At 50.0% G+C, this 18,295-nt stretch overlaps 1 protein-coding gene across 2 annotated transcripts in view; it reads left to right on the top strand.

The window, feature by feature from the left end:
• Positions 1–17,805, top strand: part of pik3cb (phosphatidylinositol-4,5-bisphosphate 3-kinase, catalytic subunit beta) — a 60,329-nt gene extending 42,524 nt beyond the window's left edge. For both annotated transcript variants that reach the window (XM_035385106.1, XM_035385105.1), the window contains exons 8-24: positions 1,289–1,378; positions 2,195–2,446; positions 3,210–3,306; positions 3,848–3,978; positions 4,985–5,038; positions 5,327–5,515; positions 7,800–7,921; positions 8,520–8,663; positions 9,013–9,112; positions 9,497–9,693; positions 11,240–11,349; positions 11,483–11,561; positions 13,430–13,597; positions 14,452–14,575; positions 14,708–14,853; positions 14,949–15,081; positions 15,536–17,805. In XM_035385106.1, coding sequence (XP_035240997.1) covers positions 1,289–1,378; positions 2,195–2,446; positions 3,210–3,306; positions 3,848–3,978; positions 4,985–5,038; positions 5,327–5,515; positions 7,800–7,921; positions 8,520–8,663; positions 9,013–9,112; positions 9,497–9,693; positions 11,240–11,349; positions 11,483–11,561; positions 13,430–13,597; positions 14,452–14,575; positions 14,708–14,853; positions 14,949–15,081; positions 15,536–15,673 — 2,274 coding nt within the window. In that variant the 3' untranslated portion in view covers positions 15,674–17,805. The remainder of the gene's footprint in view (positions 1–1,288; positions 1,379–2,194; positions 2,447–3,209; positions 3,307–3,847; positions 3,979–4,984; positions 5,039–5,326; positions 5,516–7,799; positions 7,922–8,519; positions 8,664–9,012; positions 9,113–9,496; positions 9,694–11,239; positions 11,350–11,482; positions 11,562–13,429; positions 13,598–14,451; positions 14,576–14,707; positions 14,854–14,948; positions 15,082–15,535) is intronic.
• The last annotated feature ends 490 nt before the right edge of the window (positions 17,806–18,295 follow it).

Here is an 18,295-nt window from a genome sequence, read left to right as displayed (position 1 = left end):
AGGGCCATAAGTGTGTAAATAACACCGCCCTCATTAATGGTGCCTCTCATCCTGACTGTTTCATCTTCTAGGCGATGCTCAGAGGGACAGTAATCAGACCAGCAATGCCCCCCCCCCCTCCTCACCCCCACCCCCAGCCTCATCACATGTCTCCCTTACCCTCCACTCCAGACACAGCGCAGCGCTGAACTATTTACTAGAGCAATCTGTGCTGGGTCCTGACCTGCATATTTGTCCAGATCCATATTTAATTCTATGTGATCATGTCGGCAATCGATAATTAAGGCTTGTGTCATTATAACATTTCTAAGATTTCCATTACTGCATTTACTGCTATCATTCATCTTAGTTCAGATTTTGTATTTTCTGTTTAAAAGTATGAGATGTGCATCATAAATTAAGTTTATCATTATCAATAATGACAAAATTTCCATTATGGTTCGGTGCACAAGTGCCATATTTTTCCTTAAAAGACTGTGTAGCACAGTGCGTAGGGCAGCCTTCTATCAGCCCAGGAATCCCATGTGAATCCCCCTGTGGGGTCAGACATTAGCTTCCCCTTTATGGCTCTTTGCCCTGGGGTCCCACCTCTATCTGTAACTCTCTCTGCTCCCCCCATGTGAATGAAGGTAAAACACACACAAAGAGGACAAACAGTGCCTAAGTGGCAGGCCTACACGTGGGCCTTAATGGCCTGTCCTCTCTACTTGAATGTGCTTATCTAAGATAGAGGATGCTGTGATAGAAGTAGAAGATCCTATCTGTGTCCTGTTAGATTGTCGAGGCAGTGCCGCAATGTAGCGGTGCAACTGCTATCAAATTGAAAGTTGCCACCAAACTAGTATTTCTAGCTCTGTAGCAGCGACTGGCTCTTTGTTTGAGTGACCGCTCACCCAGTCGCGTCGTGTGTGTGGCAACCGGCTTCGCTGGCCAGAATGGAATGTTAATGAGCCCGCTGGGGAGATGGCCCCCCTGCCTGCAGTGGCAGGCGCCACATGACTCCGCCGTCACACACATCAGCGAATCGAGGAAATGTGCGTCTCAAAAGTTCCAGGAACTGAGCGTCTGATTCATGTTGTGGGTTTGATTGTCGGCAGCAGTGCTAGGGGGAGTCATGTGATTGTGTGTGTGTGTGCGTTTATTCCCCCCTGTAAGCACTGACCTTTTCTACATTGACCTGCCTCACCATTCATTTGATCCGCTTGACATTCGCTGGGAATTTGGCCTTGCTGAAGGACTTTTTAAGCTTCTTGTTCATTCAACTTTTTCCCTCTCCTTTTTTCTCCAGCAAGTGCAGACTTGTGTTTGGGATGTCCATGCACTGTTTAAGATCGTTTTGGTCAAAGGGTGCAAAGTCAATGCAGAGGAGACTGCCAAGGTGAGAGACATGAGACTCTTTCAGAACATCCCTCTATAACACTACAGCCCTGTCACTGTAGCCCCATTAGACTGGTCTGCTTTTACACTGCTTTTGCCCTGTCACTATAGGCCTGTTAGACTGATCTACTGTTACTCTATTCCTGTTGTACTGCCCTACTGTTACACTGTTGCCCTATTGTACTGCCCTACTGTTACACTGTAGGCCTGTTAGACTGCTCTACTTTTACACTGTGGCTCTGTTATACTGCTCTACTTTTACACTGTTGCCCTATTGTACTGCCCTACTGTTACACTGTAGGCCTGTTAGACTGCTCTATTTTTACACTGTGGCTCTGTTATACTGCTCTACTTTTACACTGTAGGCCTGTTGTACTGCCCTACTGTTACACTGTAGGCCTGTTATACTGCTCTACTGTTACTCTCACTAGTCCTGTAACGCTGGTTTTGTTGCACTTTGTTCTTTCACTGCAGCTCTGTTAATCTGTGCCGCTGTTTTACTGCAGCCCTAATTCTCTGCACCCTTTATTACACACTCCATCAGTGCGTTCTCCTGGCAGAATGGAGAAGTTTGGAACAAGTGACTGGGGGGATTATGTAATACCTGGGTCATTGCAAGGCTTATTTCCCCCAGTCTGTCATTCATTCGTATGTCTACGGTACACGGGACACAGAATACACTGCTCACTCACTGTTCTCTCTAAATATTACCTTATATTACACTGCAATCACTCTCAATACAACAAGCATTACAAAAACAAAAACAGCAGCTTGACCTGGATTTCTCTTGCCCCCCCCCCCCCCCCCCCCATTCCAGGTGCACGTGCGGGCGGGGCTCTTCCACGGCACGGAGCTTCTGTGCAAGCCGGCGGTGAGCAGCGAGAGCAGCGGGCGGAGCGAGCACGTGTGGAACCGCACGCTGGACTTCGACATCGCCGTCAGCGACCTGCCCCGCATGGCCCGCCTCTGCTTCGTCGTGTACGCCGTCATGGACAAGGTCAAGAAGCAGAAGTCCACCAAGAACGCCCACATCCACAAGTACCAGACCATCCGCAAGGCCGGAAAAGTGGTAGGAGCCTCTGGGGTTTCCGTAGTACGCAGGGCTTTTTGGCTCTTACCCTCACTTGTCTCATGGCCCAGCTCAGGCTGATACTTCCAGACCCACATTTACATCCACTTTTACAGTGCAGCTCCACCCCTGCCCCACCCCTGTGGATACCCTTCAGGCAGAAGACATTGAATACTCGCGCTCTGTTAACTGGCATCAGCACTTTTTCTCTCATTGCGGTTTTCGTTAGGTCCACGTGAGGCTATGCGAGTATTCTCTTCCTTTTTTTATGCTGCGCTTGCCCTGCTCACATTGCAGCTGTGCAGCGTCCCTGACTCTCAGCCCGTACGGATCCCTTACTGAAGCCCCCAGGGCCCCCCCTCCGCCCGGGCCCGGGGGCGCGGGCTCCTGCGGGGCGAAAGCCACGGTTTAATCCCGTCTCGCACCGTGCTCGACACGGCGCCCCGCACGCCCCCCGGGCCCCTCGCCCCGCACGCCCCTCGCCCCCCACGCCCCTCGCCCGCATGCGCCGCAGCAGGCCGGCTCCATCCCGCGCCCCGCGTTTCGTCCGATCGCGTCCATCGTGCGTCGTCCTCTGAGCGCCTGATGCTTCTGCTCTCTTCAGAGCAGAGTCCAGCTCGCCTTACGCAGTTCTGTACAGTCGGGTGACGTACGGGGGTTCTTGGGTTCGGACAAGGTCCAGTATCATGGAGGACATTTGGAGGAATGTGGTTTGTGTTATACTTGACCATGCTGCATGTGTCTGTTTCTCTTTGCTTGGCAGCACTATCCCATTGCCTGGGTCAACACCATGGTGTTTGACTACAAAGGACAGCTAAAGACTGGAGACATCATTCTGCACAGCTGGTCTTCTTTTCCTGGTAGGAACACACATGTGCTCACACACACACACGCATATGGTCGCTGAAGCTCATACTACACTTAAAAGCTCCCTTGCACTCACACACTCACACACATGCACTCATGTTCACACCCCTCACAGCAACATGCAGAGGAAGCTTACAGGTCTGAGACTGATATGCAGTTAGTGAACAAAACACTGAGAACACCAGTGTACAGTTGCTTAGTAGGGTGTTGCACTGTATGTGTCCAGTTTGGCCTGTATGCATGGTGACATGCAGTCTTCTAATGTCTGGAATTCTACAGGAATGTGACATCTCCTATTAAAGTAAAAAATTATGTCTTCGTTCCAGAATGTTCCACAATCACTTCAGTGGAGATGATTACACCATTAGGTAGCAACTGACTCAACCTAAGATTATGAGTGCACCCAAACCATGGCAGGAAAATGACCCCCACACCACTGCATATCCATCACTGTTTAAACACTCTTGTGTTTTTCATTAGTCATCATTGTAAATTTGGTTTCTGTGATTCAGATCATGTGTTTTTGTCCTTCAGATGAACTTGAAGAGATGTTGAATCCCATTGGCACCATACAGACCAACCCATACACTGAGAACGCTACTGCTTTGCACATCCAGTTGCCTGAATACTCCTCCTCCCCTGTCGTTTTCCCTCCCTTCGATAAGGTGAGCCCACCGTCCACTTCTTACTGTTCAACCACACACAGCTTTTACACTGTTACTGTCTGACTACACACAGCCTTTACACTGTTACTGTTCAACCACACACAGCATTTACACTGTTACTGTCTGACTACACACAGCTTTTACACTGTCACTGTCTGACTACACACAGCTTTTACACTGTTACTGTCTGACTACACACAGCTTTTACACTGTTACTGTCTGACTACACACAGCTTTTACACTGTTACTGTCTGACTACACACAGCTTTTACACTGTTACTGTCTGACTACACACAGCTTTTACACTGTTACTGTCTGACTACACACAGCTTTTGCAGTGTACTGCCTGACTACACACAGCTTTTACACTGTTACTGTCTGACTACACACAGCTTTTACACTGTCACTGTCTGACTACACACAGCTTTTGCAGTGTACTGCCTGACTACACACATTTGTTGCACTGTACAAAGATGCAAGGCACCGAAAGGGGCGTTTCTCGCATTCATTTGTAGCAAAGTGTGTAGTCCAAATTTTTTAACACTATGCAAACGGGTGCAATTCCACGCGTTTCCATTTGAGGCGCTGAACGTAAATACAGAAGTAATCATATCCAACTGCTTTGAGCAATGGCTGCCACCTTGTGGATTAAGCAGTATATAACCTCAAACTGGACGAAAAGAAGCCAATAAATGCACGTATTGTATGCAAGCATAGAGCCTACGTTTGTCCCCAATCTACGTTGGCGTTTGCATTCCTATGTTGGAGTATGTACTGAAAATGTACTGCTACTCTGAAAAGCTGGAGTGTCTAATTGCTTAACGGTCCTGACCTTTGCTCCCAGGTGAGAGCAACATGAATCTCCTGCTGTTGTTTTTGGAGGGCTGCTCTTGTTGCAGTAACAGTAGATCTTTTTCTCACTGCAGTTCAGAAAACTGTGTTCCTTATACTCGTGTTTGAACTGAGATGTGTTTAGGCTGATTTTTCTTTAATTACGCCCACACAGATTTTGGAAAAAGCTGCGGAGATTGCCCGTGGCAGCGACTCCTTGCCTATGGTGGTGAGTGTTTGTCTTTGTTCGCTTGTCTCAACAGTTCCTGCAAGGCTTTGGGTGAGAGGATAGTTATTGCCAAAAGGCATTCAGTTAATTTTAACTTAAATTGGCATGGTGTGTTTTTATTAAATTTACATGCATGTGCTCTTCCTTGTGCAGACTGCAGAAATTTGACAGGTTATATAATCTTATGTGACTCTGAGGACATGCTGGGACTTGCCTTTTCAACTGGTTTGTGAATTCTTACACAATGTCGCCACCTGGTGATGATCCCTTGTAATGGTTTGTGTGCAGGGCCGCGGGGGTAAGAAGTTTCACATAGAGCTGAAGGAGATCATGGAGAGAGACCCTCTGTCCCAGCTGTGCGAGAACGAGAAGGACCTCATCTGGACACTACGCTACGACTGCCGGGAGAACTTTCCCCAATCCCTTCCCAAACTGCTGCTGTCCGTGAAATGGAGCAAACACGAGGATATGGCACAGGTAGCTCACGTCAGACTGACAAATCACCTCACAGTGTCAGAATGTACCTGGGCAGTTGTGTGTGAAATTGATTAGATGAATATACCAGGCATTTGTAGTTCCTCCCATTCCCAAAGATCATAGTAACCTATAATTAACCTTTCGTAACCAGTATAATCGTCCGTTCTGTTTTCACCGGTGTTCTAGCTGAGACAACAGCTGTTTGGCAGTCACACCCATCCTGTCAGCTATCACTAAGCACAAACGATAAATGTGACCGTGCAGAGGGAGCCGTTTCCTTTGCCGAGTTTTCAATCGGCCCATTTCACTCCTCCAGAAATGCTACTATTTTCAGTATTTGAAATGAGCCGTTTGGGGTTTCAGCTGGACATTAGAGCCAGAATGGCCGAGCACAGGATGAGAGTACCGCTCTGAGTACTACTTCTGCTGCCTCTGAGGTGCACTGTGAGCCTTGTTCCTCGGTCAAATTAGATTTCACAGGAATGCGCATTGGATATCTCACAGCCTGCCCATGCAGTGTGCGTGTGTGCGTGTGTACGCGTGTGTACGCGTGTGTGTGTGTGTGTGTGTGTGTGTGTTGCGCACTGCTGAGGCTGACCTCCTGACCTCTGCACTGGGACTGCCACGTACCCACCCTGATCTCAATGCTCTTGCCCCACACACAACGCAGCACAACTCAACAAGGCCCCCTCCCCCTTCTTTATCTCCTCCCGCTTTCCTGAGCCTGCTCCTCCTCTCCATTCCTTTCTTTATCACTCTCAGAGGCCTATCTCGCTTTTATCTCTGTCTAGCCTTATCTCATTATCTCCACGCCTCTTCTTCGTCCCTCCTTCCCTCCCTCTTTCAGTCTCTCTGTCTCCCTGTGACGTCCGTCAGTATTGCAAGCCAGGGTTTAGTGTGTGGAAAGAACGTTTCGGTCTGTTTCTCATCAAAGAAACTCCACTGCTAGTCATCAGATTCTAATGGGTTCTGGATGAGCCCATTACGTTTCCAGGGCTATCGGCGATAAATCCAGGAACCGCAACCTGCTAGTCAAATGGCACCGAGTGTCTGCGGTACGCACAGCACCCCCCAACCGCTTACCGACCCTGGTCGCAGAGCCGTTGTCAGGGCAACCTTCAGCGGGAGCCCAGTGCGCTCTAACACCGGGAGGGAAATGAGTGCGAGACCAGCCCGTTCCTCTGGCAGGAAGCCTCGTGAGAGAATCGAGAAATGTGTGATTTTGTTCGGCTCGCCCGGCTCCTGCCTCAGTCAGACAGCGGAGGGGCGGGGCCTGTGGTGTGGGCATAACTGGGGCCCGCCCACCCTGAAATGCCTGCTGCCCCCGCTCCCTCCCCTGAGAATAACATGTCCTGAGGCCTGGACGTACAGGCACCTATTCAATTTATCCCTGCTCTTCCCCCCTCTGCGGTTAATGTCATTACCATGTAGAGCACTGCACTATAATGACATATTGATTTAAACTTTGTTCCTGCTAAAGGTGCTTTGTGAAGTATGTTATTTTTAATTAAGCCATTAGGCCGAGAGAGGCCAATAGTTCAGGCATTGTTCAGAAGCAGCTGGAGAATGAAGGGCATGTTTTTCTGATCTGGAGCTGGATTACAGTAACTGGGCTAATGAAGGCAGTTAGAGCTCATTAGGGCCGGCTCTCCGTTACCAGGCCGGTGTCGGGTATCGGGGCATAATTCGGACGAGCGCCGTGCGGGGGCTACCTGCCCGGGGAGGGGGGGGGGGGGGACGGGAGGGACGGGGAAGTGCACAGACTTCCTCACAGAACGGGGAATTGCTTCTGCGTGCCAGCGTGCCGCGGCTTTCTGCAGACAGAACTGCGACAATGAGCAGCAAACCGGCTCGGAGCGAGATTAAGTGTGATTAGAGAACAATAAAGGCATGTTATTAGGCCGACTGCAGTTCAAAGCCGAACAGCCTGATGGAAATCCCGTGTTGTTTGCTAATGGAAGGCTTATACATCCAGCTGTAAGCTGTCACGCCAGCTTCGCAGGCAATTGCAGAGGAATTTCCTATGGCTGTTAACCCGGTTAAAACCGCGTCTTGATTCAGAATGGCGAAAAAGAAATGCACTCTGCATTTTCAATTGAACTCTAATCCCTTGAATTAAATGCTATAATAGAAGTTCATTCCACTTCTATTAATACCAGGCAGCAGTAATGGTGGAGCCAGACGGATGTGAGAACTGGGGCTGTGCTGTACTGCGCTGATGTGCCGCGATGGTTCCGGTTCTGAGGCTCACGGCCCTGGGCCCGGCTCTCTTTCCCTCTGGCAGCTGCAGGCCCTGCTGCAGATCTGGCCCAAGCTCAGCCCTCGGGACGCCCTGGAGCTGCTGGACTTCAACTACCCCGACCAGTACGTGCGGGAGTACGCCGTCGCCTGCCTGAGGCACATGAGGTAAGAACTCCGCCCCGCCCTGACCCGCACGCTCTTCCCTCAGCCGCGACCGGGCGCCCGCGTCGCCGACACCGGAGAGCTCCTGTAGCCCTTTATCATATCTCTCTTAATCATGCCTCTCTTGTAGTCTGATTTGCCATAACTTTACTGACTTAGCCTATGCTGACTGCCTGAACTGGACTTGATGTTCACGGTGATGGGTAACTGATACTTAATGGGAATTGTCTCTTATCAGAGCCAGTGTTGTGTAGCTATTCCAATGACCTTCGGGATGCACTTTGTTGTTTTGGATAAAAGTTGTTTTGGATGAAAGTGTCTCTGAGCTTGCTGCTGTAGAGGCAGAAGGCTGCAGTGCTTGTGTACATCGTGCACATTGTGTACATGTCCCATTCAGATTTTATCTGGCCCTGTGTTCAGTCAGCTTCTGCAGCATCCGCCAGGGAAACAGTTAGCTTTAATGACTTGAATGAGTGGTGATGAGGAATTGCGGAGCAGGTTTTGTAAAGCGCTCGGTTACAGCTGCTCGTACAGACGCTGTGATGCAGGCCCACATCTGGCCCCTGTGTGAGAGTGCCTCTTCTTCTCTGCTTTCGGACAGCGATGAGGAGCTGTCCCAGTACCTCCTGCAGCTGGTCCAGGTCCTGCGCTACGAGCCCTACTACGACTGTGCCCTGACCCGCTTCCTGCTGGAGCGGGCCCAGGCCAACCGCAAGATCGGACACTTCCTGTTCTGGCATCTAAGGTGTGTGCAGGGTGTGCGCGTGCATGTGTGTGTGTGTGTGTGTGTGTGTGTGTGTGCGTGCATCTGCGTGCGCGTGTGCATTTGTGTACAAGGGGGGTCCTTTTATTATGTAAGACTACACCAGTGGGGTTTGTAGAACACACAAACACCCAGCCCCCCCTGCTGCCTGCCTGTGTTCCCACTGTGCCCTGGGAGAGGGGGGATGGGGGGGTCACCCAGCCCATCACAGGTCAGGCGGATGTGTTAAGAGGGACCCGCAGGGCACCTCCGTGAGAGGGGCGCTCTGTTTGTTGTTGCTGCTCCTCCCTGATGCTCGTTCCTGACGGTGGCTGTCCTCTGTGCCCTGCAGGTCAGAGATCCACATGCCCGCCGTCTCCGTGCAGTTTGCCCTGATCCTGGAGGCCTACTGTCGCGGCAGCATCCCTCACATTGAGGTCCTTAAGAAACAGGTAGGGCCGGCCTCTACTGTGCAGTCATAGTCACCTCATCACTGCCTTTATTCAGGACTCGTACCTGTTCACTGCCCTAATTCAGTACTCTTGCCTACTCAGCCTAGTGTTACTATGATTTCAAGTACCGACAAAGCTGTGACACCTATATTTTACGAACATGTTTATAGATCACAGATTTAAGTGACAGCAGGCTGACCTTTTGTCTGACCTCCAGACCCACCTTAGCCACCCCTCCGCCCCCCCCCCCCCCCCCACAACCCCCACCACCATCATCCTGTCCAGCCCTGTCCCTTCACACAGCCCTTTGGTTTCCCTTCAGGGCAGCAGAGCTCTTCTTACTCACTGCAGTGTGCCACTTGTACATTTTAACACTTCGTTTAGGTGGAGGCGCTAAACAAGTTGAAGGCGGTGAACGAGCTGATCAAGCTGGGCACCATCAAAAACGCCCGAAACAAGACCAAGGAGGCCATGCTGACCAAAGAGGCCATGATGACCTGCCTGCGGCAGACTGGCTACACCGAGACGCTGTCCGACCTCCACTCCCCCCTCAACCCCAGCATCATCCTCTCAGGGATCAAGTAAGCCGGGGGTCAGGGGTCGGGTCGCCGGTGCAGCGCGTTCTTCGCTTCCTGTGAAATCACAGGAAACAAATGTCCCCTGTGATTACATGCCTCTCATGGCAGGTGATGGAGTTATTTCCTATGGACTTTGTGTAGCGATGAGTGCACATGCTTGCATGCGTTTTTGTGTTTAGAGGATTCTCTTGTCCAGAGGGACTTGCATAATTGTATACAGAAAGGTTTAGGCAGCAAAGAGCTGACGCCAAGTCATTAGGGTCACATTCCGTTGTTAATACATAATTTACGGAGAGGTATTAAACACATAAAGCCATAGTGGGTGCTAGAGCAGGGTTGAGTGTTTCAAGTAGCTGGTGGGTCTGAGGATATGGTTTTTATATGTACCATAGGTGGGGCATAAGAATGCCATAAATGTACTAGGTCAGCATGTTCTAGAAGCATGTGTCCCTGCCTGCAGCAGTCATTAGTCTGACGGTAAGACTGCAGGTGCCATAGTGTATAATCCATAAAAGCAGAGTTGTGCAGTCATTATTTAACTGTTGCCAAGGACAACAGTGAAACTTTGCGCTAACCCCAGGACAGCCGAGAGGCTCTGCACTGTCCTGGTAAAATTAACGTCAAATAATGAATAAACTTCACGGCCCAAATAAGACCTGAAGCGCTCTAGGTCTGTCCTGCTGAATAGAAAGCCTTAGGTTACATTCCACTACTCCCTCCAGTTTTCAGACTGTGATGCTACTTGATGAAAGCTGGATTATAATAGTTGGATAGAGCCATTGCCAATCGCTGACTTCAGACGCTTTGTGTAATATCCCAGGAATGTCTTGAGGGGTACCGGAGGTTATGGGGGGGCATAGTCTTTTCAATATGATCTTGTTTTTCCCCCTGATTACATTTTTAATGCTCCCAGTGCTGGCTAGAACTATTTTCATGTCATTTTTTTGCTGAGCGTGTTTTCCTGAACGTAGTTCCACGTCCCCACAGTCCCGAGCCCTCAATCATTTCCCAGCATGCACTGTGCTCCGGAACAGAGCCCGCTCCTCTCCCCATCACGCCTCATCCCCACAGCCCCGAGCCCCCGCTCGTTTCCCAGAATGCACTGCGCTGCCTGTGTGTGCAGCCGCTGTGTTCAGGGAGTACAGCTGTCCTCCCTCTGGAGCCCCGATTAGAGCAGTCAGCTTGGGAATGGTTCATGCTGTGTGCTAACGTGCTCGAGGCTTATCTTGGTTATCCAGTTGTGTACTATGTGCCCTGTGCACTGCGTTCGGGACTGCTGTGCTCAGGCGATGCACAGTGAGGGTTCAGTAGAGGTCCACGGATGACCCACATCCAGTGTCTTTGCCAAGTGGTTCTCACTTCCCCCATCCTATTCAATGGATAAATACCCTGAATTCAACCCCGGACCAGTTCACATAAGACAGCAGATATTACAAAAACAGCAGCTTGACCTGGATTTCTCTTGCCCCCTCTTCCTCCTCTGTACTCTTCTTCCTGTCTGCCTATTTCCTGCTCTCTTTCTCCCTCTCTCTATCTCCCCTTGTGGCAGTGTGGAGAAGTGCAGATACATGGATTCGAAGATGAAGCCTTTGTGGATTGTGTACAACAACAAGCTCCTGGGGGGTGACACACTAGGCATCATTTTCAAGAATGGAGATGGTGAGTGAGGGAGGAGGGATAGAGGGAATGAAAGGGATGACTGCAGAATATATACCTGTGGACCAATTATGAAATGACCTCCACTCTTCTGTCCTCTCTCTCTCTCTCTCTCTCTCTCTCTCTCTCTCCCCAGACCTGCGGCAGGATATGCTCACTTTGCAGATCCTGGGTTTGATGGACCTGCTTTGGAAGGAGGCCAACTTGGACCTTAGGTACGGTACCACCCTGTCTTTACACACAGCTCGCACGCACCACACATCTCAAGCCTGCACCTCACGTACAATCCCACCCTGTTTCAGAGGCCCTCTGTCCTGCTCAATCCTCCCAGCTGTACATCTGTCTGTCTCCTGCTGTCCTTCATCGGCTGGCTCTTCTCCCGTCTCCCCGCTGTCTGTCTGTCTGTCCGTCTGTCTGCCTGCGCAGCCAGCTGGACCGCGCGCAGCGGATCTGTCGAAGGCAGGAAGGAAGAAGGCGCTTAGCGGGCCAGAGCTGCCTGCAGGCCTGTCAGCAGCCCTGTCAGCCCACGGGCCACAGAGTTCAACGGGAGGGCAGGGAGAGACAGGAAATGATAAGACAGTGAATAAAAGACAAGTAAAGCGACGTTTAGAGAAAGGGGTTTGTGAAAGGACAGTGGATATGGTGAGAGGCAGTGAGAGATAGTGAGTGACGGTGAAAGAGAGGGAGAGAGAAGGAGAGAGAGGGAAGGGAGAGAGAAAGAGAGAGAGCGGTGGTCCACAGGACGTGCCCTCGGGCTGACTTGTGCGAGAGGCTGTCCAACTGGGATGTTTGTTCCTGCCGCAGCTCTGGGGCTTTCATCCTCTCCTGCAGGGAAGGGGAAGCTGTTGGAGGGGGGCCTGGCGTAGCTGACACACCGCTGAGGCCCCCGTCAGCGCGACCCCTGACCCCCCACCCCCCCACCCTGCGCTCACGCGCGCACACACACACACACACACACACACACGCACACGCACACACTCCTGCACCAGGAAGGCAGTCAGCCGGCTCTCCACGAGCACGGAACACCACACGGAACATTCTCCCCGCGTCCGCTTAATCGGATCCATCCCCTCCTCCACACGTATCCCGTGCCGCCCTAACCGCCAACAGCCCCCCCCCCCCCCAAAACCTCTCTGCGGCCTGACATCACGCCAGCTGATCTTTGCCAGGTCCAATGAGCTGTGACGGGGCCTCGGGTGCCTTCGCCGAAATGAGGACCAGCTCTCCTCTCCCCTGTCCCCTTCTCCGTGGCGCGGGGGGGGCGGGGGGTGGGTTGGGGAAGGGAGATGGCTCCTCCAACCCGTCGCAGGAAGTGTTCGCCGTGTCAAGAAAGGCCTCACGGTTTGTAAACAGTCGGCTGCCTTTGTACTGGCCCTCCACATCTGGAGCTGGCCAGATGAGATGCGGCCTGTTTTGACAGCGGAGTCCCTGCAGCGTTGTTTTGCAAAACGGGGCTCAGTCCTCCTAAAGTTGGACCCGGGGTGTCGAGGAAGAGAAGTGTGGGAGGGGGAGGGTGAGCTTTCTCTCCCTGTCCCTCCCTCTCTCCTAGTCTTTGCGTCTCTTTTTTTTTTAGCAATGACCCTAATTCTCCGTGTTTGGTGATGTGTGTCCAGAATGTGGGATTAGGTGATCCCTCCAGCATAAATGGAACACACATGCTCGTCAAAGTGTTTTTCCCTCCAACACGTCCTCCACGTGTTCATGACTCACACATTTAATCCAATCTTCCTGCTGCTTATTGCTGCCACAGGCAGGTTTGGATTTCATTACCAATTCACAAAATATGAGCGCATGGAAATTCACCTAGAAAATTCTGAGGAGTGGAGGGCCCTCTAGTGGAAGATCTTTTTAATGCGTTCACGGGCACCAAAAGAAAAGGTTTAAGCCTTGCATCGTTTATCTGGCTGCAGCTGCTTTGGTATGCCATTTACATTTTTTTAAATGGTATTTATATTTGCTTAAAAATGAAGTTTATTTTGTTAAACATCATATGGACCAAGGCATCTGATACGGATAATGAGAACAGCGAATCTTGATGAAGGTCTGTAGCATTAAGACTGCTGCGGATACTGTGTCTGTGCAGAATCGTGCCTTACGGATGCCTGGCGACGGGAGATCGGTCCGGCCTGATCGAGGTGGTGTCGGCTGCGGAGACCATCGCCAATATCCAGCTGACCAGCAGCAACGTGGCGGCGGCCGCTGCCTTCAACAAAGACGCCCTGCTCAACTGGCTCAAGGAGAAGAACTCTGGGTAAAATGCTAGCAGCGCTCTTTGACTGTGGGAGTGAGAATGCGATTGTGCAGCTGGACTGGCATCCCACTGACTGACTCCTTGGTATCCCATGGTTACGGGCACAGGACGTACCCACTGTGATGGGATGCAGGATAATGCAGTGCCATGACAACCATGGAGCAGGATTGTGGTTCTTTAGGTTTAGAGTCCAGGATGAATCTTTCTGGGTCTGTGAATGGGCTGTCTGATAAGATCAAGAGGCTAGATAATATGGTACCATTCAAATGGACGTTTTTATAATAAACTTTAAATATTAATTTTGACCTACTTGCAAAATTAGAATTGATCAAATTCAATCTAAATGAATAACACAAATGTGAGCAACAATATTGTGTAATGTTGTGTAATCTCCGAAACAAAATAAATGTTAAAATCCAGGGAATCAGTTTATGCTCACCAAGCCAAAAAAACTGCAGTTGAAGTTCAAACTGGTTACTCATTGCAGTTTCTTCATGTACGCTAGTAGCTAATTTCAGACCTGTCTTTTCATATTGTTTTAAATGAAAGCCCAAACTATTTATTCGTCATATATTTGTGACATGCAGCAAATGGTTATACTTTTTCTGGGAAATGTACTGTACATGAGTGCAGAATAAAACCTATATTTTGGGATGGGAAACTAAAATACTGCAAAAATGAAGACATGTTTCAACCAGAGCAGTTGGCAGGGAAGAATAGACCTGTGCTGTACTCTACAATGCCACTCACTTTGGAAGTGATGTATGTATGTAGAGTTAGAGCGGCACTGTGCACCTGTTGTTAAAGCTGCTGATAGCCGCTAGTTTGACTGCCTTGGTTCTGTGCTGTTGCAGAGATGCCCTGGACCGTGCCATTGAGGAGTTCACCCTGTCCTGTGCCGGCTACTGTGTAGCCACCTACGTGCTGGGCATCGGGGACAGGCATAGCGACAACATCATGGTCCGCAGCACTGGGCAGGTGAGCTCCTGTCACATGACCCTTCCAACCCCGCCCCGTTCAGCCCTGAGAGGAGGGGACGAGAGGCAGCTCTGAGGATTTCAGAATTTCAGAGATTGAGAATTTTCTGATGTGCCTGAATGTGTCTTTCAGCTCTTTCACATTGATTTTGGACATATCCTGGGGAACTTCAAGTCCAAGTTTGGAATCAAAAGGGAGAGGGTTCCTTTCATCCTTACCCACGACTTCATCCACGTCATCCAGCAGGGCAAGACGGGGAACACGGAGAAATTCGGCAGGTGAGTACCCGTCCCTTCAGCCGTCAGCCCCCCCGTGATGCAGCTTCTCTGCTGGGCTGACGGGGTGAGGTAACCGCCTGCTCTCTCTGTTCCAGTTTTCGGCAGTACTGCGAGGACGCCTACCTGATCCTCCGGAGGAACGGGAATCTCTTCATCACCCTGTTCGCCCTGATGCTGACCGCTGGCCTGCCAGAGCTCACCTCTGTCAAAGACATTCAGTATCTAAAGGTGAGGAGCAGCCTCACACGGTTGTACGGGGAGGCGCAGAAGGGTGGGGGAGGGGGAGAAGAGGGAGCGGAGGATGGATAGTAGGGTGAGGTGTAGGAGGGAGAGAAGGTTTGTGTGTAGGAGAGAGAAGGTTTGGGCGTACTAGAGTGAAAGTTGGGTGTAGGAGGGAGAAGTTTGGAGTGTAGGGGCAAGAAGGTTAGGTGTAGGAGAAATGAGTTTGGGTGTAGGAGAGAGGTTTCGGTGTAGGAGAGAGAGGTTTGGAGTGTGGGAGGATGGAGGGAAGGGTAGGGTGTAGGTTCAGGAGCTGAGTGTTCAGGCTGGACTAAGGAGATTAGCAGGAGACCTGGTAACACTGAGAGCTGGAGGAATGACTGAGTCTGCACTCAGACGGACAGAGCGAGACGGAGAGAGCGTAGAGAGTGACGCTGTACTAACAGGCGTTTGCTGACTGCAGGACTCGCTGGCCCTGGGGAAGACTGACGAGGAAGCGCTCAAACAATTCCGCCAGAAGTTCGACGAGGCACTCCGAGAGAGCTGGACCACCAAAGTGAACTGGATGGCACACAATGTGGCCAAAGACAACCGGTCCTAGTGCCAGACTGCAGACCACTGACCAATCAGCGCACTAAAGAAGGGAACTGAGGATGCGGAGCGCCACGTGAGCGGGGCAGAGCTTCCTATCAGTGACACCCCCCACCCAAAAAAACTAAACAAAAAAAAAACCCTGCACTCTAAGCTACTCTGCCTCCTCGTGGACCTTGACCAGGACAATGTCTGTTGTTCATTTTGGTTTCCTTCATTCTGTAACATATCTGTGTAGATGGTAATCACGTGTTGCGGAATTTGCACGCTGAAAGGACCCGATATCCCTGTGTTGTGTTGCTGTGGAACAGCCAAGGGGGAAAGGTGAAAGAGGTCCTGCTTCCACCTTACACTGTAGCCATGCCCTGACTGTCTAAGGCTTTATTTCAGCTAGAGTAAGAGGGAAACGTAGATTGAATGACATAGGCACAGCAGCTCTAATCCTGTATAGCCTTGAAGATGTAATACAGAAAAAAGGGGGGTGAGTTGCTGAGGTCAAAGGTCGCCAGGCCTCCAAGCTACAAATAGAAAGCATCTTTCCCCTAATGTCTGAGGGGACAGTCCCATCCTCTCCGTCTGAAAGGCTAACGGCCAGCACGGTTAACGGACACGAAGCCGCCTTTACCCAAGTCTTAAACGACGCCAAAATGTACACGCCTGAGCAAAGTGCATTTCTTAACTGTTCATAGCGATGGCTCCTTTGGGAAGATTTCAGACACGTGCCTCAGACTGCGGGGTTTTTTAAATGTCTTTTTTGTTTTGGTTTTCTTTTTTTTGTTTGTTTTTTATGTCTATGTGCCAGACTACTTCAGAACTGTAAAGAGAGCCTTGAGCCTTGAGCCTTGGTCCGGGTTCAGACCGCCGCCGCCAGTTTGGACCGCCAAACACTGGAATCTCATTGAGATGCTTCGAGTCGGGTTCCCGGAATTTCACCGAAAGAAGAGTGTTTTAAACATGTAATTCACTTCTGCTTTTTAATGAAGATCTTTTTGAAAATCATTTCACCTGAAAAGACTGTCTGGAAAAAACAGAAAGTACCTCTTCAAGTTCGGGGATGCATACAGTAATTGCCCTATGTTGGTGATGTGTAGGAAGAGGGTATCTCATTCCAAGGGTTCAAGGGTCACATGGCAGGGGTTTGAGTCTGGGCGGGTCTCGCTGCTTCAGAACAGTGAGTAAATGTCTGAGGCTTCGTGTCACATGACTCTCCCATTCTCTCACGGTCCTCAGTTTCAAATAGTAACTTGTCTAATGCCGTTTGCTAAACGCAAATAGTTACCATAGACGATTTTGGTGGTAATTGTACAAAGGACTTACAAAAGAAAATAATACCAATAACTTTGATCCAGGACCAAAATGAAACCAGACCAGTCACCTTTCTTTTATTGTGTTTTCTGCTCAAAGGGGAATGTATGTTTTAAAATGAGGAATATGTGGATTTTAAATAGTGTCTTTTATATCCGCAGATGTGGGTGGTACTGTGGGTTCAAAAGCAGCCCACTGGTAAGAACTGCCAGCCAGAAAGCATTATGGACCATTTACTTTGAATGTTTCAAAGCTACTTGTTTTTTTTTACAAGGTGCTCTTCCAACATCTGCATTTGATTTTGTGCAATATACGTATATAGATATATATATACACACACATATATATATATATGAACCTCGGCTCTCTGAGTCTGCTTGTAATGTATATTTCAATGGGTTCTTATGTGATGCTGCTGTACTTTGCACCGGTAGCCTTGAATTCTTCTTGTAGACACTGAATATGTACAGGCTTTGTTTGGTAGATGTTTTTCATAGGAAGTTTTATTAAAGTTATTTTACCTTTTACTTATTTTTTAAATTATTTTTCATTTTCACGGTCATTTTGTGCTGTCCCAGCTTTAAGAAGGAAGAGCCTGTGATGCGGGTGGCTGGATGAGTGTAATGTGCCGTAAGGGCCCTGCGCTCCAGGGCTGCAGGACGGTCACTGCGCGCTTTCTCTGTCATCGGTCGGATGAATGTCACCGCATGGCACGCGTGACACCTTTCCGCCTGACTGACTCTGACTTTGCGCACCGTGCTGGAATCGTCCATGTTTTCCCTGCAGGTGTGAGACAGGACTTCATTCACAAACCCATTAATGCCACGTCACACTACACTTTGATTAAAAAGAGAATTGCAAAAATAATCTGACCTACTACTACTTGCTTTACTTCCGCACTGCACTCCACAGACAGAGTAGCACAGCATTGTAATGATGTTGATTTGCACAGAGGCTGAGGGGTTGGGTGCGTCTCAGTGTGTTGATGATCATCACACGTGAAGGCTGCTGCATCTGCGAGTTTGGTTTGCGGTTGCCCGCATCCGTGGGCCCGGCTGGTAAGACCACTTTATGCTTCTCCAGTTGTGCCGATGCCGTGGTGCCGCCCACACGAGTGGACTGTCGGACCTGCCCCCCCCCCACCCCCCCCCCCGTCATGTACAGAATCTGTCCCTCTGCCCTTTTATATCTATTCCAGGTGGTTTAATCTCAGTCTCCATCTCAGCAAAATAAAGACATTTTTAATAAGGATGAAAACATAATGTGCTTCTCTGCACATCTAATTCCCTCACAGCACATTGTGTCCATGGGCAGCCTCATTCTGAGG

The sequence above is a fragment of the Anguilla anguilla genome, chromosome 12 (assembly GCF_013347855.1).
Source record: "Anguilla anguilla isolate fAngAng1 chromosome 12, fAngAng1.pri, whole genome shotgun sequence".
In the NCBI taxonomy this organism is placed as follows: Eukaryota; Metazoa; Chordata; class Actinopteri; order Anguilliformes; family Anguillidae; genus Anguilla; species Anguilla anguilla.
The sequence above is the reverse complement of the archived record's forward strand: the minus strand, read 5'-3'. Positions and strand labels throughout refer to the sequence as shown.